Genomic DNA, 23885 nt, shown 5'->3' with positions numbered 1-23885 from the left:
TGGATACATGGGTGTATAAAATAATAAAAACTCATCAAACTGAGCACTTGAGATTTGTGCATTTTACTGGTAGATTATACCTCAATAAATTAAAATTTGCTTGATTCTGTTATAAAAGTCCCAAGTGAGAAATGCTTGGCTTCCAATGTTAGTATTAAAAAAGAAGAAAAGCTAAAAGAAAATTAACAAGTTAAGTACTTGGTAAAAATTAGCAGAATAAATACAAAGAAAGGAAATAATGAAGGTAAAAAATCAATGAAATAAAAAGCACAATAGAGACTCAACAAAGCCAAAAACTGGTCCTTTGAAAAGGCCAATAAAAGTTTTGAAAAATAGGCCATGAGTCATAATAGCAGTTGATGAGAAACTTCTGAGACAAAAGATTATTGGAATATTGTTCTTGAGAACACAAACCAAAGACTAATGGGTTTTGTTGTATTTTTTAATAACACTTTGGAGAAGGCTGAAGATGATTTACAAATCACAAAGTTACTAAGACAAGATAATTTGAAAGGAATAAAGGTTTTCTTTAAATTTGAGCTATAATCTGTATCTTGCCATCATTAAATGCATTCCTGGTTAATTGCAGCTCCTTCTGTGATAGTCTTGACATCAACACACATTATTTTTAAAGGGTTGATTTTTAACTCTTCTGGAGTACACTACTTAAAATTATGATTTCTGCTAAGTCTTTTTATATGTTTGTTGTAGGAAACATATTACTCACTGTATCCTTATAATAGGAAATTATATTTTATAGGAAGTATTTACTGTAGGAATATAGATTGCAATGGATATACCAGCCTGATAGTGACAAACTTTAATGTATAATTTCACTATTATGTAAGTTGCACAAATTCACTTGCTGGTCTTGGCTTTCCCCCATAAACTTGTTTGAGAAAATAAACTTGTAATTCTAATAGAGTCAATGCTAACACAGACAAGAAGCTTATTCAACAATCCTTTTCATTCCTTTTGCGAAGGTAACAACCAATACTGCATTGTGAATTCTCAAAGTACTTTAAGTCAAAGAAATTATTACCTCTCAGGGATTCCCATAAAATACCTTTGGGACCAATATTTTCATCTTTAATTTTAACCATGGCTGAATCAAAGGTGGCTTACAGTTTTACTTCTTAACAGATAAATGTACCAGAAAACCTACTTAATGAACCCCTTCTGACTAACATTTAGGTATTCTATAATTGTTGCTATGCTAAGCAATGCTGGAATAAACTTCCTTCTACACAGATCTTTGTGAACATGAGCAAATACCTCATTATGATACATTCCCAGATATGGAATTCTGGGGCAAAGGGTGAGATGTTTTAAATCTTGATAGATGTAATCAAACTGTCCTTTTAAAATAATGTAGCAGTGGAAATTCCCTGGTGCTCCAGGGGCTAAGACTCTGAGCTCCCAATGCAGTGGAGTCCAGGTTCGATCCCTGCTCAGGGAACTAGTTCCCACATGCCACAAATTAAGAGTTCAAATACTGCAAGTGATGATCCTTCAGGCTGCAATGAAAAGAACTCGCATACTGCAACAAAAATTGAAGATCCACGTGCAGCAACTAAGACCTGGCACAGTCAAATAAACACTAAATATTTTTAAAGTGTTCCTACAGATAAAAACATCAATAATGACAAATTTAAAAAACTATACTAGTTTACACTTCTCACCAACAATATATCCTCACCAACACTGGTTGCTATAAATCTTTTTAATTTTTGCCAATTTTAATGAGTGAAAATGAATTGTATTACTAGTTTCATACATTTCTTATTACTGGATAGGCCGACCATTTCACAAATGTTTATTGAAAACTTGATATTTCTTTTATAAATGGCCTGTACATATTTCCGAGATGGATTTTCACAGTTGCCAAAAAGTTGAAGTCAGACATATTGTCCCATAATAGTTCTTTATTCTCCAGAAGAGCATGATTACCCTGCTGCCCAATGTTTGTAAACATTCCCTCAAATGCAAGCATTAAGAGGAGTATTTAAGTTCTTCCTGAATGGTGATATGATTCCTGACTATGAAAGTCAATGGCCCAGCACAGAACAAAAGTTTTTTTCTGATCTGGCAAGACCCTACCTTCTAAGAGTCACTGGCAGCAGCACAGCCCTTCCCTGTTGTGGGGCCGGAGGCAAAAAGAACACTCCATGGAGATGAGATGCCACTTGTGCTCCTGCCTCTGGGGCTTCACTGCCACCAACTTCCATCTCTGCCCAAATCACATCAGCGGCACTCAGTGTGCTCATGAGTCTACATGAGTTCTCTTCATGTTTAGTCTTTAGCCCACCGAAAGTGATGCCATATGTATTTTGTCCTATTTCTATTCTATCTTATTGATTTGTACTAGGAACAGAAGTACATTCACATCACAGTAATCCAAGTCTATGCCCCAACCACTGATGCCGAAGAAGCTGAAGTTGGACTGGTTCTATGAAGACCTACAAGACCTTCTAGAACTAACATCAAAAAAAGATGTCCTTTTCATCATAGGGGACTGGAATGCAAAAGCAGGAAGTCAAGAGATACCTGGAGTAACAGGCAAGTTTGGCCTTGGAGTACAAAATGAAGCAGGGCAAAGGCTAAGTTTTTCCAAGAGAACACACCGGTCATAGCAAACACCTTCTTCCAACAACAGAAGAGATAAGTCAACATATGGACATCACCAGAGGGTAAATACCGAAATCAGATTGGTTATATTCTTTGCAGCTGGAGATGAAGAAGCCCTATACAGTCAAAAATAAGACCTGGAGCTGTCTGTGGCTCAGATCATCAGCTCCTTAGTGCAAAATTCAGGCTTAAATTGAAGAAAGTAGGGAAAACCACTAGGCCATTCAGGTATGACCTAAATCAAATCCCTTATGATTATACAGTGGAGGTGATGAATAGATTCAAGGGATTAGATCTGGTAGACAGAGTGCCCTGAAGAACTGTGGATGGAGGTTCATAACATTGTACAGGAGGCAGTGACCAAAACCATCCCAAAGAAAAAGAAATGCAAGAAGGCAAAGTGGTTGTCTGAGGAGGCTTTACAAATAGCTGAGGAAAGAAGAGAAGCAAAAAGCAAGGGAGAAAGGGAAAGATATACCCAACTGAATGCAGAGTTCCAGAGAATAGCAAGGAGAGATAAGAAGGCCTTCTTAAATGAACAATGCAAAGAAGTAGAGGAAAACAATAGAATGGGAAAGACTAGAGATCTCTTCAAGAAAACTGGAAGAAAACTGGAGATATCAAGGGAACATTTCATGCAAGGATGGGCATGATAAAGGACAGAAACAGTAAGGACCTAACAGAAGCAGAAGAGATTAAGAGGTGGCAAGAATACACAGAACTATACAAAAAAAGGTCTTAATGACCTGGATAATCACAATGGTGTGGTCACTCACCTAGAGCCAGACATCCTGGAGTGTGAAGTCAAGTGGGCCTTTGGAAGCATTACTAAAACAAAGCTAGTAGAGGTGATGGAATTCCAGCTGAGCTATTTCAAATCCTAAAAGATGATGCTGTTAAAGTGTTGCACTCAGTATGTCAGCAAATTTGGAAAATTCAGCAGTGGCCACAGGACTGGCAAAGGTCAATTTTTCATTCCAATCCCAAAGTAGGGCAGTGCCGAAGAATGTTCAAATCACTGTACAACTGCACTCATTTCACATGCTGGTAAGGATATGCTCAAAAACCTTCAAGCTAGGTTTCAACAGCACACGAACCGAGAACTTCCAGATATACAAGCTGGGTTTAGAAAAGGCAGAGGAATCAGAGATCAAATTGCCAATATTTGTTGGATCATAGAGAAAGCAAGGGAATTCCAGAAAAATATCTACCTGTCTCACTGACTACCCAAAAGCCTCTGACTGTGTGGATCACAACAAACTGTGGAAAATTCTTAAAGAAATGGGAATATCAGACCACCTTATCTGTCTCCTGAGAAAGCTGTATGGGGGGTCAAGAAGCAACAGAATCACCTCACATGGAACAACTGACTGGTTCAAAATTGGGAAAAGAGTACGACACAGCTGTATATTTTCACCTTGTTTATTTAACTTATACGGAGAGTTTATCATGCGAAATGCCAGGCTGGAGGAATCACAAGCTGGAATCAAGACTGCTGGGAGAAATATTAACAATCTTAGATAGGCAGGTGACACCACTCTAATGGTAGGAAGTGAAGAGGAACTAAAGAGCCTATTGAGGATGAAAGAGGAGTGAAAAAGTTGGCTTAAAACTCAACATTCAAAAAATGAAGATCATGGCATCCAGTCCCATCATTTCATGGCAAATAGAACAGGAAAAGTAGAAGCAGTGACATTTTATTTTCTTGGTCTCCAAAATCACTGCAGATGGTGACTGCAGCCATGAAATTAAAAGATGCTTGCTCCTTGGAAGGAAAGCTATGACAAACCTAGACAGTATATTAAAAAAAGCAAAGACATCACTTTGCCAACAAAGGTCTGTATAGTCAAAGCTATGTTTTTCCTGTAGTCATGTACAGATGTGAGAGTTGGACCATAAAGAAAGCTGAGTGCCAAAGAACTGATGCTTTCAAACTGTGGTGCTGGAGAAGACTCTTGAGAGTCCCTTGGACTGCAAGGAGATCAAATCAGTCAATCCTAAAGGAAATCAACCCTGAATATTCACTGGAAGGACTGATGCTAAAGCTGAAGCTCCAATACTTTGGCCATTTGATGCAAAGAGCTGACTCACTGGAAAAGACCCTGATGCTGGGAATGACTGATAGTAAAAGAAGTAGGCAGCAGAGGATGAGATGGTTGGATAGCATCACCAACTCAATGGACATGAATTTGAGCAAACTCTGGGAGATAGTGAAGGACAGGGAAGCCTGGCATGCTGCAGTCCACAGGGTTGCAGAGTCAGACAGGACTTAGTGACTGAACAACATCAAAGGAATATTATTCTTTCACATTTCATTTAAGTTTTAATTACTTTTTCTCATTCTATCATCTTTTAAACTGTAATCTTTTTGGTGCTAAGTTTTGAACTTTTTATGTAACAGATCTACCAACTTTTCCTATATGACTTTTGGATTTGTTTTGCATTCCTTATCTGAACCATTAAAATAATCTCCTAAGATATCTTTGTAATTATATTTTTGTCTCAATAAGTAAAATCTTAAATAACACTTTAAATATCTTTCACCATCACATGGGTAATAATTTGAACTAAAAAAGTCTATCCTTTTCCTGACATAAATGCTGTCTATAGCATGTATTATTAAAACTTTTTATCTAGTTGTAAATTTTGTTCCAATGATCTATTCACTTAATACCACAATCTATTCAATACCATACTTCATATATTGTAGCTTTATTATATGTTCTAAAACACACCAACTTTCCCATCATAATTTTCAGAAGTTTATTATTCCACCACCCTGAAGGACACTTACAATTTTTACTTATGTGACTGTGCTGTACAATTTGTGGGATCTTAGTTTCCAGACCAGGGACTGAACCCAGGCCCCTAACAGTGAGAGCCCAGAGTCCTAATCACTAGACTGCCAGGAAATTCATTTATTTACTATTCTTGTGAATCTTAATTTTCCAAATCTTTAATATCAACTGGACAAGTTCTTTTTAAAAACCTATTATTATTCATATTGCACTGAATTTATAGGGGGAAAAAAGGCAGCCACCTGTACAATATTATTCTCATCTAATAATATTGTCTACTTTCTCATTACTCCTATCTCCTCTCTTGTCCTTCAAGAAATGTTAGCTTTATTCATATGTATCTTGCATAATCTTGTTAAATTTATACCCGGCAAGTTTATACCCACTGCATTTTTTGATTTGTGTATGTGTACATGTGTGGTACAAATGAATTAGTAAATTATTGAGTAAATTAACAATTTTTTCATGTTTATTTTGAACTGTTACCTCACTGAACTCTTGTAGCAGTGCAAGTTTTTCAGTTTCTGGTTTATATTTTCTAGGTAGATAATCTTATACCTTGTAAGTAACGTTCTGTTGCTTCCATTCTCAATATTTCTATCTCATTTGCTAAGCCCCAGAAAACAATACTGAAGAATTCAAGTGGCAGCTGATATTTCTGACTTGTTCCAGACTCTGAGGATATAGAAAAATGAAACAATAATATGAATTCCAGTATATGCAATTGATGACTACTTCCCAACCCTCTGAATTTGCCCGTTATTTGGTCAAGCTCACAACCCCACATTTTACCCAAATGAAACCTTACCCCACCCAGCATTATGGGAGGATGTTACTGTGTTCCAATGTTTCATCATTAACACTGATTCTGATAGTTCTCTAAGTACCTTATAGCAAGTTAACAATTTCCTTCTCTATATTACCTACATTAAAAAAATTTTGAATTGTATCAAATGTATCTTCAAGGTATGCTTTTTTCTTTCCACCAATAAAAGATCCATGCACATACAAGAATGCATTACTCTTTCAATATAATGTTGGACTTAATTTACCAATGTTTTAGAATGGATTTTGTAACTGTGAGAATGGCCTCGGGTGGTTTGCTTTTGCTGTGTCTCAGGCCAGAGAATGACCCCTCTCCAGGTTTGGGCACCAAGGATGTAAAAATTTTGAACAATGAATCAGAACGTCTCCTTTTTTGCCTCCTTTTTGTGTCCTACATTCTGAAACTATTTAAATAACAGGAATTACCTATTCCTTGAAATCTGGCAGAATGTATATTATGAGTCTGTGGAAACTTCTGCAGAGGTAAGTTTTTAATAACCTTGCTTCTTGATTATTAGTATTTTAAGGGTATCTGCTTTGTGTCAGGTAATTTGAAAAACTTTTATATATTTCCAGAAAAGCATCCATTTTCCTCCGCCATGTTAAATTTTCCTAGAAACACAATTTCAGAAGTTTATGAGTGCAGCTATTTGCACTCCAAATCAGAAACACACAAACACACACACTATCTTTGGAGGTTACAAAGAGTGAAATAGCAGAGCAAGCTTTCTAGGTCAGCCTGGAAATTATTTGGATGACGTCAAAGCTAGTGTCCTCGTGTCCCCCATTTTCATGAGATGAACTTTACAGTTTATGAGTTTTACTGGGTTGGCCAAAAACTTCGTTTGGGTTTTCTGTACAATGTTATGGGAAAACCCGAACGAATATTTTGGCTAACCCAATACATAGCATTCTCTTAACTCTGGCTGTATTACCCCACAGACTGCAGTGGGACAAGTGTGGAAGGCAGGAGTTGTTACAGGGCTATTCTAGGTGAGAGCCACTGGTGGTTGGAGTAGGACAACAGCAGTGAAGATGGTGAGAACTGGTCAGATTGTGAAAATATTTTAACAGGAGAGACAAGAGGATTCACATACACAGTTACTTTCATCAGTAACATCGCGCTATAGGCAGATTCTCAACCAGGAGAATCACTGTATGGACTTCAGGTTCTATGAAAATATGGCCTGTTGTTTTCATATTTGTGTATTCCCATTTACAGTAATTACAGTGCTTTGCAAATTTGTTGAAAGTCATGTGCATGTCTGAAATAGTTCTGACATGAGATTAATTACAATAAACAAGTCAACTTGGGTCTTATGTTACTCCAGAACTTCAGGTAGAAGGTGCTTAGGTTAGACATAAAATCAAAGTTTGGATTAAAATTTTGCTTCATTAAACTGTGTTTCTCATGCTATAATGCAACCTTTCAAAGTCAAGCAACTATGTAATATTAATATGCTTCCTCAAAACTTATGTTAACAACCAGAGTCAGAGCTTTTAAACTTCTACATGTCAGCATGTTCAATGCCCAAAAGAGCACAAGGCTACAACTGCGGCATCAAGTCCTACATGAAATGCAAATTTAAGAAAAATAAAGAGTATTATCAGACTACCCATAGTAAGAATCTGTGTTATTTGACAAACCTACTTCTCGACTCTCTAAATTTGTTTTTCAACACAGGGGAGCTTTAAAAAAAAATAACGCCTGGGCTCCATCCAAAGCCGATTAAAACCAGAATCTCCATGGAGCACTTTTTAAAAAAAATAAAAAACTTCTCCAACAATGCTAGTATCAGCCCGTTAAGAACCACTGCTTCAACAGAATTTTATGAAAGATAAAATAAGCAAAATTAAAATGCACAGCACAGGAAAAGTATAGGAAAAGGGAGAGTAAGTTAAAACCCAAAGGGCTCACCCTTTGCTACCTCCTCGAACTACCAAAGATTACTAATATTAGGATATATATCATAATCTTATCAATTAGGCTGCTAAGATAAAACATAAAATAAAGCCTGGAAAGATCTTTGCTACTTAACTAAAATCAACTGGTGTTTACAATACTTTCCAATGGGAGAAGGCTGCAGGGTTTCAGGCGTAAAGCAATGCAGAGACAATCGCAGGGCACCAGGTGGAGTAGCTGAAAACTTCGGGCTCTAGTTTCCTGTGCTCTAGTCCAGAAAGGGAAAGGGGAGAGAAAGGTCATGTCCATGGAAACAAGCCCTCATGCCTGAAAGGATAATTTTATTTGAATCTATTTTCACTCAAAATTAAAAAAAAAATACAGCAACATAAAATATGGGGAAAGGGAAGTTGGTCTTTAAAAATTTGTCAAGTTTTTACTGCTACAACAATCCTTCAAACCTGGAGCTACTCAAAGATGAATCATGAAAAATAAGAACAAAGACTTTATTTCAAACAGGTTCAGTGGTATGTCTACTACAGCAAAGTCTGGTTGTAGCAGTTTCCTTTCAAATCTGCACTGACGTATAAATTAGACATTATTTGGGAATGATTAATTTCTGGTAAAATGTAGATTCAATCCAACATGATGCTAATTTCTACATTTATTGTAGGCTCTATTTCAGTACTAGAGGTTAAATTTTCATCACCAAAAAATGAGAATAACCTTACAGCTACTACTAAGGTAATGAGCTGTGAAATTACTTTCCCAGTATTGTTCTGAAAATATACCCCTAGGTTGTTAAGAGAAATTCCAACTTCATCCAAATCTGTTATTTAATTCTTCAGTCATCATCTACTGTTGGCTTGATTGTCACTCCTCTTCTTATTTGACCCCAACCAATTAAACTGCAAAATGAAAATAAAAGAAATCATGAATTTTATATCCGCTTCATTATCATTGCCACATAATCACATGACACAACTAGTTTTACTTGCCTATCTGCTCAAATTGAATGTTTCCAAAACCTGCTCCTCCAGAGAGAAAGCTCACACTATCTTCATAGACCCAGAGATGGGCTCTGGCCAGAAGGATTGACAGGAAAAGCAAACAAAAAGTTGCTACTATAAACATGCTCAACTTCGCAAATACACCTGCCCCTTCAGAACCACTAATGAAGAACATTCCAGTCCGCCCAAGGAACCATGCTAACATACAAACCACTTCAGTCTGATTTTTTAAAATTCTTTTTTCCTCTTTGGAAAAAAAAAAAAAATTTTTTTTTTAATGGTTCGCAGCACTTCAACAGGTCACATGGCTTTCTCATGACTTTAATTGGTAAAGGAAATTAAGAGATGACCTAGAGTAGATAATCTATAATCAGATTACTCTCAATAGCAGAGGGAGTTCTGCTCCATCTCTGTTTCAGTGTCTGCTTTAGTCAATGGCCAGGACAGATTGTTACCTAAATTGTAGGTTCTAGAACAGAACTTACCTAAGCATGGGTTAAAAACAATAAATCTAAAGAACATTTCTTTTAACAATTTTAACATACTTGCTTATTTTTAAGCAACATCTAAAATTTCATTTGGACAGAATCCTCTTATAATATTAGTAGACACACAAAGATCATTCCTTTCTTTAAAAATACACTGGGAAAAAGGAAAAAAAAAAAAAGACAAAAAATACACTGGAAATCAGTCTGTCTATAACAGCAAATAGTATAATCACATGAGAGTCAGATCAAGCAGGCATGAATCATCACAAAGCAGGATAATTTATTTAAAGGTTTAACTCTGTCTCAATTAGAAATAATTCAGATCTTCTGAACAGTACATGATTAAATCATCCTGAGGCACTGTGCCAGGGAAGCCTTAATAAGGGAGGTAGATAGTGAGGAAGAAACAAAATTAAACCAAAGGTGATTTAAGTAATTATGTGGACAATCAGGACACAAAACAGTCTAATGTAGAAGGTTTATATGAGACTAAGCAGGAGGAATTTAAAATGCATTCAAGTAGACTTCCAGAAAGGTCCGGAATCAGAAAGTAGTAGGAAGTTACTAGAAATTACTGAGTACTGCATGAAAAAATGTTCTAGGAAGATTAATTTTGACTGAATGCTTAAATAACAGTAGAAGAGGCATATTAGCAATCTTTTGCAATAACTTTTAAGTGTGAAATGATGATGGTATGGGCTACAAAGAGGTCACACAGAATAGAAAGGAAATGTAGATTTAGTAACTAACCAGGAAAAGAGAAAAGAGAAGTCAACAATATGTTTATGTTTCCAAGCTCTATCCACTCAAAGGGCCCTGAAGAAACAGCACCTTTGGAGAAGTGAGCACACCTCAGTTCAGTTCAGTCGCTCAATCGTGTCTGACTCTTTGAGACCCCATGAATCACAGCATGCCAGGCTTCCCTGTCCATCACCAACTCCCGGAGTCTACCCAAACCCATGTCCATCGAGTCGGTGATGCCATCCAGCCATCTCATCCTCTGTCGTCCCCTTCTCCTCCTGCCTCCAATCCTTCCCAGCATCAGGGTCTTTTCCAATGAGTCAACTCTTTGCATGAGGTGGCCAAAGTATTGGAGTTTCAGCTTCAACATCAGTCCTTCCAATGAACACCCAGGACTGATCTCCTCTGGATGGACTGGTTGGATCTTCTTGCAGTCCTAGCACACCTAGCACCCAAATCTTCATTTCTAACACCATTTCCCACTAAGAGGAACCAGAGCTCCCTGGAGAAATGGCCAATTCTAAACTGGAGCAGGGGAGACACACAAGGTGACTTCAGAGCAACTTGAGCCAGAAAGTAAGGAACTATTAAAAAACAAACGCAACAGAGACATACTGAAGCTTGCGCAGCTCCCAAACTGTCCGTGGGGTTGTGATCTGCTTCAGAAAGCAAAGCAGAGGGTTTGTCTTCTGGGAAGACAAAAGTCATTTTCTCTGAAAAGTCCTCTTATATAGTTAGCTTTTGCACTCTCCAGAAATAGGAGGGCAAGGATTTGATGCCACCTGAGTCTAGGTTTCAGATGAAGTAGAGAGAATACAGTGGCTATTCCCCAAAAGTCCATAGTGGGGTGTAGTTATCTCCAGAATACGTCACTGTTAATTTAGCATGGGTTTCGTGACAGTCATAGAGATGGACCCCTTAATAAAATAATAGGTTAAAAAACATGGGGAAATACCAACAGGACATAGGAGCCAATTTGTCTCCTGGACAAATTCTAGACATCAAAATAAGTAAGGACAGTAATGAATCTGTAAGGGCCTGCTGAATAAAATAGGACTCCATGAATGCATATTTTAACTAGGTAAGTAAATAATGGGGAAGAAAGAATGTCAAATGACAAATGATGAGTGACAGAGTTAGAGTTTTGGGAGATGGGAAATCACCATTTTGTAATCACTATGATCAAGCTCAATTCAGACAAAAATCATCAGTGGATGCTAAGCTAAATCCCTACCCCTGGGGGGAGGGTGGGGTGTGATAAGGAACAGACTATTTGCATAGGGTCTCCCCCAAAGAATACTAATTCACAAGTGTAAAGAGTAACTATAGGGTGGAGAAACTGGCTAATGCCTTGCCTGTATGATCAAAATTAACCTCAACAAGAAGCAATCTGATAACATGCATCTCTAGTTATAACTCCCTGAGGAGACATCACCACCTACCTGAAAATATCCTAACCAAGAATACATAACCTGAACCTAATCTTAGGAAACATCAAATAAACCCAAATTGAGGAACAATCTATAAAGCAACTAGCTTGTATTCTTCAAAATTGCCACTGACAAGTAAGACAAGAAAAGGCTGAGGAAATTCCAAATTAGAGATCAAAGAGCCATGAAAACTAAATGCAGTGCATGACCCTAGACAGGAAGGAGACAGACATTATCAAAATAAGTGATAAAACTGACTGTAGACTTTAGTATTTTAACAGTGTTAAGCTTCTTAAAGTGGTTATATAAGATAATCTTGTTTTTAAGAAATATATACCAAAGTATTAAGAGATAAAGGGGCAACCTATTTCTCAAACAGTTCAGAAAAAGGGAGGTATTAAACCTAAATTCACTGGTTTTTGCATAGCTTGTGTCTATCACAAATCAGGCCTAGAAATATAGATTTCAAAATCATCCGAATAAACAGTTGAGAATTAAAGCCATGGTACATTAACTGTTGCGTTCAAGGTAAAGTGTGTTTGTGAGTGTGTTAAGTAAACTATGTCTTTTTTATTAGACACTGACAAAGGCTAATAAACTTACCGCCAGTGTTTCTCAACTCTTCGGCTAAGTGCAATTTTTTCTCCTACTTCTGTGCACACAGGATTAGTCAAGACGATTTTGCCCAAATCAGCCTTGACTGCACTAACTCTTCCTCCTGTTGACAGGGATCCTATATTCACCATAAGCACTTCATTCTTAGACAGCTTTTGTACCTAAGGAAATCAAGTGGTGAAAAATAAACCCCCAAATCAAGAAGATGCTTTCCAAATAACTGCTTATTTTCCTATCACCTTACCAACAAAAGACATCAGCAATTTTTCATCTCTGCCAACCTGATTTCAATTAAGACTTTTAAGAAAAACATACAGATAACAGGAATTATCATGTCACTGTTATATAGGACATACTGTTTCCTGTTTTGTTTTACTTTAGACTGCCATATGCAAGTTCTCGATTTTCAGGAAGTCAAATTTATTTACCTTCTCTCTTTTCTTAATCCTGTGTTAACTAAAAAGTATGAACCTCAAGACTGGTCTTAACATCACTGGCACTTGAAGCACTTACTTTCGCTGCTTTCTTGTCTCCTTCAGTGCGAACACCTAGAAGCCGTCTAAGCAGGAAATAGGAAATTTCCAATTCTGTGAAGATCTCAGGTAAAGCTCCAACTGCACCAAGTACTTGCCCCACCATTCTGTCAGCCCGGCACAAAGTGGGGTCAATTTTTGTTCCAACTCCTGATCCAAAATAAGATATATGTGGTCCAACATTTTATTTCCGTTTACCCAAAAACCTCATTCAAACTGGTACAGCACATACCTACCTACACGTTTTAATACACGACTTATATTTTCATACTCGTTTACTGGCCACATAGATGTGACAATAGTTATCTGAAGGAAGAGAACTGTGAACTCACAAGTTAGTTGGGTATTTGAGGATGATTCTCTTGATTTAAACTGTAAGCAAAGGACAAACAGAGATAACAGCCTCAATAAAAAATGAATCTGAATATCCTTAATGAAGGCTGAAACAATACAAAATTCATGAGTAGTTTGCAGGATATTTACCTGCCATTTCTCCCCTGAAAGAATGATCAAAAAGATAGCTTAAAGATTTTAAGTAATTCCTGGGATTGATTTCAAAATATTTTAGCTGCATGTCTTTCATGGAGGAGAGAAGACATAAAGATGAGGCAAGAATGGTAAAGTACTGGGAATTCCCTGGTGGTTCAGTGGTTAGGAATTGGCACTCTCACTGCTGTAGACCTAAGTTCGATCCCTGGTTGGAGAACTAAGATTCTGCAAGCCATGTAGCATGTCCCCCCTAAAAAACAACTGCAAAGCATTGATAATCTTTGAAGTTGCGTGGTGGTAAATGACCACACATTACACTACTCTCTGTACTTTTATGTTTGAAAAGTTCCATAAGTTAAACTTTAAAAGTCCCAAGAGTTTCCTTATTTACAAAACAAACAAAAAGGATAAAATTATACACAGCAAACTCCTAATTACAAAATACAATAGAAAAATGAATTAAAGAGCCAAACATCAGAGAACAAAAAGATGAACTCCTTCACGCCATTTTCTTTAATCCAAAAGTTATTAACACCTCTGACTAATTCTCACTGTATCTTGCCTTTTTCTGGGTATCTGGTAATACACTACTGTATGAGACCAGGAAACCCATATATTATTTCAGTAACAGCAAGATAATGGAAGTTATAATCTTTAATTCCCACCTCAGTGTTTAACTATGATCTATCATGATTTAATTGACATTTGTGGGTAACTCTCCATGTGAAAATCATACGAAAACAACAAAAAAACCACACTACCCTAAAACCATGTTTAAAAAAAACTATGGTTAGGTATTTTTACATTTTAGGCCATAAAATTTACTTTGGTACTGCTAAAAAGGAGCTACTTTAAAAATTAAACCAAAATTCTTATGTTTAAAAATAATTTTCACAAGCATATGAAATCATCATATGACCTAAAATCAACAGCTTAACCACATAAACATTCCCCTACCCTGCTCGATCATTAAACATCAAATGCTGATTCATGTTGACGTTTGACAGAAAACAGCAAAATTCTGTAAAGTAATTACCCTTCAAAAAAATAAATAAATAAAGTGGCAAACAAAAACCCCGTAGGGATGAGAGGAAAAGCCTTACCAATAAGACCTCCTGGGGCAGCATATTGAAGATCATTATGCTCTGCGAAAAGCGATACAATTTTGGAAAAGATAGGTTTACACATGAGTTTTCCTTCACTGTCTTTGGAAACAATACCAGGTCTGACTTCTATCTCCTGGCCCACCTGTAAAAATATAAATTAATAATTAGAATTTGTGGGACAACACCATTTTCCTTACATAGGAAAAGTCCTAACAGGAAGACCACAAAACTGAAAGGTCAGCTTTATTTCAAAGATCACTATTTAAAAAAAAAAAAGATGTGGAAGATATCTTCAAATTCAGAACCATCCAAATGTTTTGAACAACCTATCATATAAGCCTATTGCCAATTTAAAATGTGCTTCATATTCATAGAAGCCTATAAAGTTTGAGGTCAAACACACTCAAAAGATACACTAGTAAACAAAGAAATCTACATCAAGTACTAGACACCATGAAGAAAAAAATTATTTTTCAATTTGAGTGTCTGTACTATTCTCCTACTTAGGACAAGAGAAAAAATAAAGCAAAAACACAACACTCAAAATCCAGTTTACCTTTAACACTCCTTTTAGAATACTACCACCAGCTACACCCCCCTTAAGGTCATCAACTTCACAGCCAGGTTTGTTGACATCAAAGGATCTAATAACTGAAAGAAAACAAAACAAATTAAAGTCTATTCACTTTAACTTCAGAAAAATTTATTTTTTTGTAAGTTAACTTTTCTTAAATAGTAGACACATAAAATTTACACAAGGAGACTTTGTCACAAAGTTTAAAATTATTATTCCAGCTAGGTATACTGCAATTTTAATTATGCTAGAAAAAGTAGAAATAACTTAAAAGTACATTGATAGGAGGCATATTATGGTACACCCACAGTATGGAGTATCATGCAGCTATTAAAAAAGGACTGTTAGAGGGGAGAATAGTTTGAGGGAGAATGGATACATGTGTATGTATGGCTGAGTCCCTCTGCTGTCCACCTGAAACTATTACAACATTGTTAATTGGCTATACCCCAATATAAAATTAAAAATTGGAAAAAAAAAAAAAAGAATGTTAAAAAGAGTATATGTAATGATGTAGAAGGAAAACCTTCATCTGTTGTTCAGGGAAAAAGAAAAGACTAGTTATGCATAGTATGATCCCACTTTCACATAGAAAAACTGAAACAAGAAACGTATTATGTTTATACATGATGATATGAACAAAGAGAAAGGTGCACAAACAGTACACACCAATTGTTAACTGTAACTTCAGGGCTAAGGGGTGAGGGAAGAATTGTGGACCTTTCTGGTCATGTACCTTTATATGACTTCTGCAACAAAAAGATTTAGTTTCAAAACAACCCTAGGACTATGTGACCTGCACTTCAGTCCTGAGAACAGGAACCATTAACAAGGTGTACTCATTAGAATAATCCAAGAGAACCCTGCCCACAACACACAGAAAGGGCTGGGGGGCTCCTAGGTGAAGCTTCAGAGGGTTCAAATGTCTGTTGTGAAAAGGTTTCACCATCTATGTACAAATCATGAGTTTAAATGATCAAATTATACCAATATTGATACCACAAACTTAAACAAATGAGAGAGGTGAATAACTTCATTAATGGTACAATGAAATCATTTGTCTGTAAGTCCTAATATCCTGTTTCTAACTAAAACATAATTCCATAAGGCATACTTTATTGCTCCATCTTGATCATGTAACATAACACATACCAAGCACAAAAAGGCTAAAAGTTGTGTCTGTATTCAGGATTCCCATCCAGTAATGCAATCTAACTCTGCTAATACAATCTCAGAATTAACTGACTTTAAAAAAAAGTTTTTCACGGAGACTGTAATTTATTATCACCTCTGCAGAAATCATTGGCGATTCCCTTAAAGAGGAATCAGCAATGTGGTAAAGATCAGATAAAAATTCTATTACTTACCAATAAGTCTGGGTTCTGAAGTAAAGTCTCTTGGGGGTACTGGAATTTTCTTTACTATGTACTCACAGACAACTTCAATATTGTATTTTAGCTGAGCAGAAATTGGGATAATAGGAGCGCCTTCTGCTACTGTACCTGTAAGACAAAATTTTCAAAAGATCAAAATTCTTCAGTTTTATAGAGCCTGTTCTTTATATATTATAGGAAACAGTTAAGATTATTAAAATAGATGCCTAAATATACCCACATATATATACCCACAGCAACAGGCAAAAATGGTCATTCTTTTCAGAAAAGTGTCAGTATTCTATATTTCTTTCTACTCCTGAAAATTAACACTATTGCATTCAAGGGGAAAAAACTCAAATTTTACTAATAGATATATTTAATATACCAAAATAATAAAACTGTTTAAAGGATTAAAATACTTAACACTCCTGGGAAAGACCATTTTACTAGTTGAAAGGTTTCTTCAGTTCAGTGCAGTCGCTCAGTTGTGTCCGACTCTTTGCAACCCCATGAACCACAGCACACCAGGCCTCCCTGTCCATCACCAACTCCTGGAGTCCACCCAAACCCATGTCCATTGAGTCGGTGATGCCATCCAACCATCTCATCCTCTGTTGTCCCCTTCTCCTCCTGCCCCCAATCCCTCCCAGCATCAGGGTCTTTTCAAATGAGTCAGCTCTTCGCATCAGGTGGCCAAAGTATTGGAGTTTCAGCTTCAACATCAGTCCTTCCAATGAACACCCAGGACTGATCTCCTTTAGGATGGACTGGTTGGATCTCCTTGCTAATAACATGCAACTGATCTCCCAATAAAAGTCAAAACGAAATTATAGTCTCTTGCTAATCAAAGACTAATGGCATACATAATATCTGCTCCTTATTAATTAAATGTCTAACAGTTCATGAAAGAAATGTACCAAACACAATGAGGCTTTAATCAAAATGAGACATTCTTTTTTGTTATGAGAGAACTGGATGCAGAGGAAGTCAACCTTTCTCACAAGAAAAACAAGGATAAGAGAGAATCTAACGTCAACAATAAGATGTCTTCCCTGAAATGAAAAACACCACGCCATTAAAGGAAAGGAACACTAAAGATAAATCACTATCAAGTTCCAATTCTAAAAGTAGCTACTCAGTAAAGATAGTCTAAGACTGAAATTTTTTTATGGATCTTAAAAAATATTTATTCTTGTGCCCATGCCACAAAGCTTGTGAGATCTGTTTCCCAACTGAGGGACTGAATCAGTGCCCTCGGAGTAAAAGCAGAGTCTTAACCAGTGGACTGCCAGGGAATTCCCAAGACCAAAGTTTTTTTTTTTTTAAAGCTTTTGCTTATTTTACCATCACTGAGGAAGATTTTTATTAGGTATTATAGCTTCTTACCTTGAACAAATGCAAGGATCTGTTCATACTGTTCTTTAGCCTGGCTTTCTTTTACCAAATCAATTTTATTTTGTAGAATCAAAATATGCTTCAGTTTCATGATTTCTATAGCAGCCAAGTGTTCAGATGTCTGAGGCTGAGGACAAGACTCGTTACCAGCTAGATGATAAAGAATAAAAAAGATGCATGAGAATTAGCTAGAACTATCTGTCAGAATAGGAAAATCCATAAGAGGCAGATTAGTGGTTGCCAGGGAGTGAAGGAAAGGGGGATTAGAGTGACTTCTTAATGGGCACAGGGTTTCCTTCTAGGGAGACAAAAATGTTCTGGAACTCAATAGCGCTGATGCTTGTAAACACTGTAAATGTACTTAATATCACCAAATTGTATACTTTAAATAGCTATAGTGCTAACTTTAATGCTACGTATATTATACTATTAAAAAAACCAAAACAAAACACCTACCTGACATCTAAAAAAAGGAAATGCTTGAATGCCCGGATTATTGCCAAGCATTCAACTTTTGCCCCTGCTCCACCCCTTGTGCCTGCATTCACTGGAGTCTCCTGATTATTAGATTCTCTTTCCTGGTCTTAAGCCAGAAACTTAAAAATCTACAAGTTTGGCATTTCAGGGTCTGCCCTTGGCTTTTGCTCAAGCATAAGGTATATCCCCCTGGCTCTATCCAGTTTTAGAGATGCTCTGACCTGGTCAAGCTCCTGAGAGGTGGGGAGTAATTAAGGGAAGACACTTAACACAGTCCATGAATTTCAACTACTATCAGAGGCTACTCCCTAACAAATAGAGGAAAGAAAAAATAACCATTGGTATTATCAAGAAGTAGGTATGTTTTGCTGGATACTCCAACGACCATCCTCCCTAAGTGGTGATGTTTAGGTGTGTCTTATACTCTATCCACTCAGCCTACTTTTAAAAATTATTTCTCACAGCAACAAAATCTCTTGCCAGCTCACACAAGGTGGCACAACTCCAGACTTGAAAATCACAGTTCATCTACTAGACTTCAGCACTTATTATAAATGAAATTTGCATCTAATAAAACCATTATACACCAATGTTGCAGTAAACACTTCAAAGATGCACACATACAAAAACAATCTAAAACTAAAGTAATAAATCATTTCATGGAATCTAAGGGGACAAAATGCACTACAGACTTTAGATCACTGGAAGACAAGGATGTCATACTGGGTGACATGTTAGTTCCCATTCCTGTCACCTTTAGACACAGGATGTGGTCCTTAAAGGCCTTAGTTTTCCTTTAAGTATTCCATCTTGGATTTGCTCCACAGTGATTTGTTGGAACCAATTCTGATGTATTTACCTATCAACAGAAGAGCGGCATCCATCACTGCGGCACCGTTCAGCATAGTAGCCATCAGAATATCGTGGCCAGGACAGTCAACAAAGGAAACATGCCTAACAAATTAAAAAATAACCATCAGTCCTAAGATCAATCAATACGTCAACATTCGAGTTACAGATTCCCTAAAATTAAACCCCGTTAAGTATAGAATGTCAATACGGCGTAAGAATATGCAAATAATTCTTATTTTTGTAAAGTCAAGCAGTTACAGGACTTGGTGTTTCTAGACTTTAGAAATAAGACCACCTACTGACTCAATTATACTTCAGAAACAAACAAAAATTTCATAGAAACAGAGATCAGATTTGTAATTAACAGATCTATGGTTACCAACAGTGGGGTTGGGGGAAAAAGGAATCAGATGAAAGCAGTCACCAACTTTTTTAAGATAAAGAATTACTAGGAGTATAACATACAATACAATAGATATAGTTAACACCACTATATGTCATACATGAAAGTTGTTAACAGAATAAATCCTGAGTCTTCATCACAAGGAAAGATATTTTTTCTATTTATTTAAGCTTATATCTATATGAGATAATGGATGGTCACTAAACTTACTGTGAAAATCATTTCATGATGTATGTAAGTCAAATTATTATGCTGTATACCTTAAACTTATACAGTGCTGTATGCCAATTATATCTCAATAAAACTGGAAGAAAAAAATAAAATATGAAAAGAACAAAAATTAACCATTGGCTAAGAGTAAAATCACTGCAGATCATTACAAAGCAAATGAAATTAGTCATGTATAGAAATAACTGAAGAAACACAAACTCCCAAATCCAATCAAAGAAAATATGGTATAAAGTAAATACTGGGAATGTCATTGATTTGGAAGCTAAAACTGTTAACAGAATGGGCAGTGCTATCTGAAAAAATTTGCCAAAAACTTCTCCAGCATCTTGAAAAGCTGGAAATGCCAATGAGAAGTAGAGACGGGAGCACTATCTTAACAAAACTATGCTACTCATTTGGAACCATTATTTCTAATAGTTGTATGCTCACACTCATAATCTAAAATAGGGGCAGCAAACCGCCCCACTGTCATAACCACTCATGTACATCACAACTGCTTTCTTAACACAAGAGCAGAAATAAGTAATTCAAAAGAGAATCTGTGACCTGCAAAGCTGAAAATACTTATTATTGGGCCCTCTCCAGGACAAGTTTGCTGGTAAGGGCCACAAGTAGGGTGAGGCAAGTGAGGCACTTGACACACATGCAAAATTTAAGGGAAGACCCGAAAAGCCAGTAATCAAAACAAATAATATTTAAGTACTTAAAAAAACCAAAATTCATACAAGAAAATCCAAGATGAACAAAATATGAAAAATTTACTGAAAACAGGATCAGCAACGATGCCATGCCAAAAGCAAAACAAACCAAAAATCCAGTGATAATGAAAAGAAAAAAACAGTAATTTGAGCCTCTCTTTATTTTACTTTAGGAATTCCCTGCCCGTCCAGTAGTTAGGACTCCAAGCTTTCACTGCAGGGGGCCCAGGCTTGATCCCTGATCATAAGGTATGTGGCATGCCCCCCAAAAATTTTAATTTAAAAGTAAATAACACTGTTTACTTTGATTGTTGTTGTTTAGTTGTTAACTCATGTTCTCTCTTGTGAGGTCATGGACTGTAGCCCACTAGGCTGCTTTGTTCATGGGATTTCCCAAGCAAGATTACTGGACAGGGTTGCCATTTCTTTCTCCAAGATTCTTGCCACCCAGGGACTGAACCTCCATCTCCCGCATTGCAGGTGGATTCTTTACCGCTGAGCCACTGGGAAGCCCTTATCTTCATCTTGATTACCAGGTCTGATTTTTTTCTTAAAGCATTCTCCCTCACCTCAAACTCTGAGCCTCATTCACCTCTCCCTAGCCCCAGCTCTGCCTCGCTCTACAACTTCCCTGTGGACATCCCCAAACACCATAAACATCACCAGGTGGATATCAGTATCCTCTGATAAAGAATATATAATCATATTCAGAAAATAAATGGGTTACAAGTCCTTGTATTTAAGAGAGGTGATTAAGAATGGCTTTGTTCCTTTATCTAAGACAAACCCAACACTGTTCAAAGAGAAATTTAGGAAGCCTGGAAAAAAGAATCCCTTAAATCCAATGAGCTGTGTTTCCCTCCGTTTCATTTTGCTTATGTGATACTTTTCCTTTGGAGCACTTACACGTATGTGTCTTAATGTAGTTTTAAATACTTGACTTTTCAAATTACTGTCATTATGGACCAGAAAAAATAAAGGAAAAATAAAGCCATTCAACAATTAGGTTCACTGTGTAACATCTCAATTAAATATCTCAAAAAGTACAAACCACACAACAACAAAATATGAAATGTTAAGTGTTTTTAGCACAAAAAAGGTCACCTGACTAATTTGAAGTTCCCTTTGGTCCCTGGAATGTCTGTAGGAAACTCATCGGGTGTGCTACTTCCACAGGATCTATAACATTCTGGCCGAGGACAACTTGGGTCGTCAAGTTTATAAATCTAAAAGTTTCAATGAGAAAAGACTTGGATTTGTTATCTGCACATTCAACAATTAAAGTGAGTTTTTCATTTCACTGTACACAGCTCACCTTAGCATTAGCATAGCCAAGTTTGATTGTAATATTTCTTTCCAGTTCATTTTTGAAACGGACAGTGTGGACTCCAGAAATAGCTTTTACAACTGTAGATTTCCCATGAGCTACGTGACCAATTGTACCTACAAAGTACAAAAAATTAATTCAAGTGCATTCAGTTACACCACACATTTTTTCAATTTTAGAGGAGAAAACCCAAAGCCATAACTCACTATGAACATTGATTTTTCCTCCTATGTATCCCTGATTACATAAATTTATTATGATGCAGGACTGAAGAGAACTTTCCGTGTGACTGACAACCTTGTTTTAAACCATACTGGGCATAATAAAAGCCATCCATCTTTAATCACAGAAAACAGTGCCTTCATTTAAAATAAACACTTGTAAAAAATAAATAAATAAAATAAAATAAACACTTGTAAAAAAGTGCATGAAACTTTGTATATCAAGAAACTTTTCAGCATTTTCAGAGCGAAGTAAGTATGAAGAACCCTGACACGCAAAAAAGGAATCCATGGAAACAAGAGAAAAACTCAGGCATGATTATAGTAATGCTATTAAGGCTAGCACGTATCATACAATTTTTAAGAGTCTCAAGGTAGAGCCTTACTTTTAAGGAGGTTTATACTGTTTTTGTACAGACTCTCAAATACTCCAAATTTACACTCAGTCAACATAACTTCTCCAAAGTTCCAGGTGCCAATTAAGGGAAAAAAAAAACCACCCTAATTATAGCTTATGCACATCTCAAACAAAACTTTCACAAACTCTGCTCTTGCAACAACCCTGTGTGGCAAGTACAATCACATTTCCCCTCTGCTTTACTAGATGACTACACATCACCTTATGCTATTAAAAGTTTTCTTTAAGTCTTTACCTTTTCTTCTCACCGAGTCTATAAGCTAGACAAAGGCAACAGGGGCCTCCCACCAAAAATCTAGCAGATGCATTGCTCCTAAGAGCTCAACATCTATTTCTCGAATATCTGCATCTTCATGTAATTCAGGTACTTACACAAAGGGAAAGAGCAAAACTATTTGCTGGAAATTAATGAAATCTTCAAGTTATTCTTATCTTACCTATATTAATTGTGGCTTGTCTGCTGATAACTTCATGTGAAAGTGGCGTCAACTTGGAAACATCCTGCAATCAAATATTTCTATATTAAATCATTGTACATAAGATGAATAAAAATTTTGGCTTTACATTGTTACCTACAGCTCGCTACCATTTGAATAGCCCTCTTCTACTTTTAAAGCGCTTTTCCTGTACAATCTTGCATTCTGGAAAGCACTAAAAGTCCTTCATCCTTACACACTGATTATGGGAGATGTGGAGGCTCGGGGTTCCCCAACCTTGAGAGCATTAGAACTAAGGAATGTATAGATACTCCTTTCCCAAAACTTCCAAAGTGAAGAGCCTTAATGACACTTAACACTGTAAGTTCCTAGCCGAATCATTCGGGAGTTTGGGGGCCCCACGACCGCACAGCTCCATGGCCAGCTCCCTAATTGACAGAAGCGCGTGGGGAAGCGCGAGCGCGGCTTAGGGCGCCGGGCTCCAGGTCTCTCTCCTAACTCATGCTCCCGACCGCCCGGCACCGCCTCGTTTCACAGCCTCGCGGGAGGCCCGGTCATCCCTACTCCTGAGCGCATTCCGCATACTTCCAGAGCCATGCCTTACCAAAGTAGCAAGATCTTGCCGAGAAAGGTGCGGCTGCCCTAAAGTCACACCAGCCTCGCCCCCCGCCATCTTGCCCGGAGAGGAAGGAAGTCGGCCGCGTACCTGCCTGAGCGCGCGCAGGACCCCTGGTGCAGGGCGGAGCAGCGGAGGCGGGAGGGCTGGCTAGGGCCCAGGCCTGGGAGAAGAGGATGGCCGCAGCAGCGGAGGCTTCACTGCTTGGACTTGTCTCCTAATTAATTTGTATAGTGCCCGCCGGCAGGCTGACCAAAAAACACAAGGCCAAGTTTCGGGATCTACTCGCGGCAG

At 37.2% G+C, this 23885-nt stretch overlaps 1 protein-coding gene and 1 long non-coding RNA gene across 2 annotated transcripts; both read right to left on the bottom strand.

Annotated features, from left to right (window-relative positions):
* Positions 1-5865: 5865 nt before the first annotated feature.
* On the bottom strand, positions 5866-8475 carry LOC139033373 (uncharacterized). Its single transcript, XR_011485954.1, has 2 exons — positions 6678-8475; positions 5866-6101 (listed from the first exon to the last, which is right to left on the bottom strand). It is a non-coding gene; the product is annotated as an uncharacterized lncRNA (long non-coding RNA).
* Positions 8476-8478: 3 nt separating this feature from the next.
* EIF2S3 (eukaryotic translation initiation factor 2 subunit gamma) lies at positions 8479-23685 on the bottom strand. The gene is made up of 12 exons (XM_070462391.1): positions 23580-23685; positions 22976-23039; positions 21888-22015; positions 21677-21798; positions 19248-19342; positions 17903-18061; positions 16508-16642; positions 15123-15217; positions 14564-14708; positions 12952-13121; positions 12427-12599; positions 8479-9062 (listed from the first exon to the last, which is right to left on the bottom strand). The coding sequence occupies exons 1-12, from the start codon at positions 23646-23648 to the stop codon at positions 8999-9001; spliced, it is 1419 nt and encodes a 472-aa protein (XP_070318492.1). The 5' UTR covers positions 23649-23685; the 3' UTR covers positions 8479-8998.
* Between the last annotated feature and the right edge of the window lie 200 nt (positions 23686-23885).

The sequence above is a fragment of the Odocoileus virginianus genome, unplaced genomic scaffold, assembly GCF_023699985.2.
Source record: "Odocoileus virginianus isolate 20LAN1187 ecotype Illinois unplaced genomic scaffold, Ovbor_1.2 Unplaced_Scaffold_4, whole genome shotgun sequence".
In the NCBI taxonomy this organism is placed as follows: Eukaryota; Metazoa; Chordata; class Mammalia; order Artiodactyla; family Cervidae; genus Odocoileus; species Odocoileus virginianus.
This window is presented reverse-complemented; position numbering and strand designations above follow the sequence as displayed.

What these genes read in the sequence shown, in the direction of transcription:
- EIF2S3 (XM_070462391.1), bottom strand. Translation starts at nt 23,648, where the DNA reads ATGGCGGGGGGCGAGGCTGGTGTGACTTTAGGGCAGCCGCACCTTTCT. An exon ending in TTCTAAAAGGAGTGTTAAAG is followed by an intron (nt 14,709 to 15,122) that starts GTAAACTGGATT and finishes ATATTTTTACAG; the next exon opens with GTGGGCCAGGAGATAGAAGT. An exon ending in GAGACAAGAAAGCAGCGAAA is followed by an intron (nt 12,600 to 12,951) that starts GTAAGTGCTTCA and finishes TGATTTCCTTAG; the next exon opens with GTACAAAAGCTGTCTAAGAA.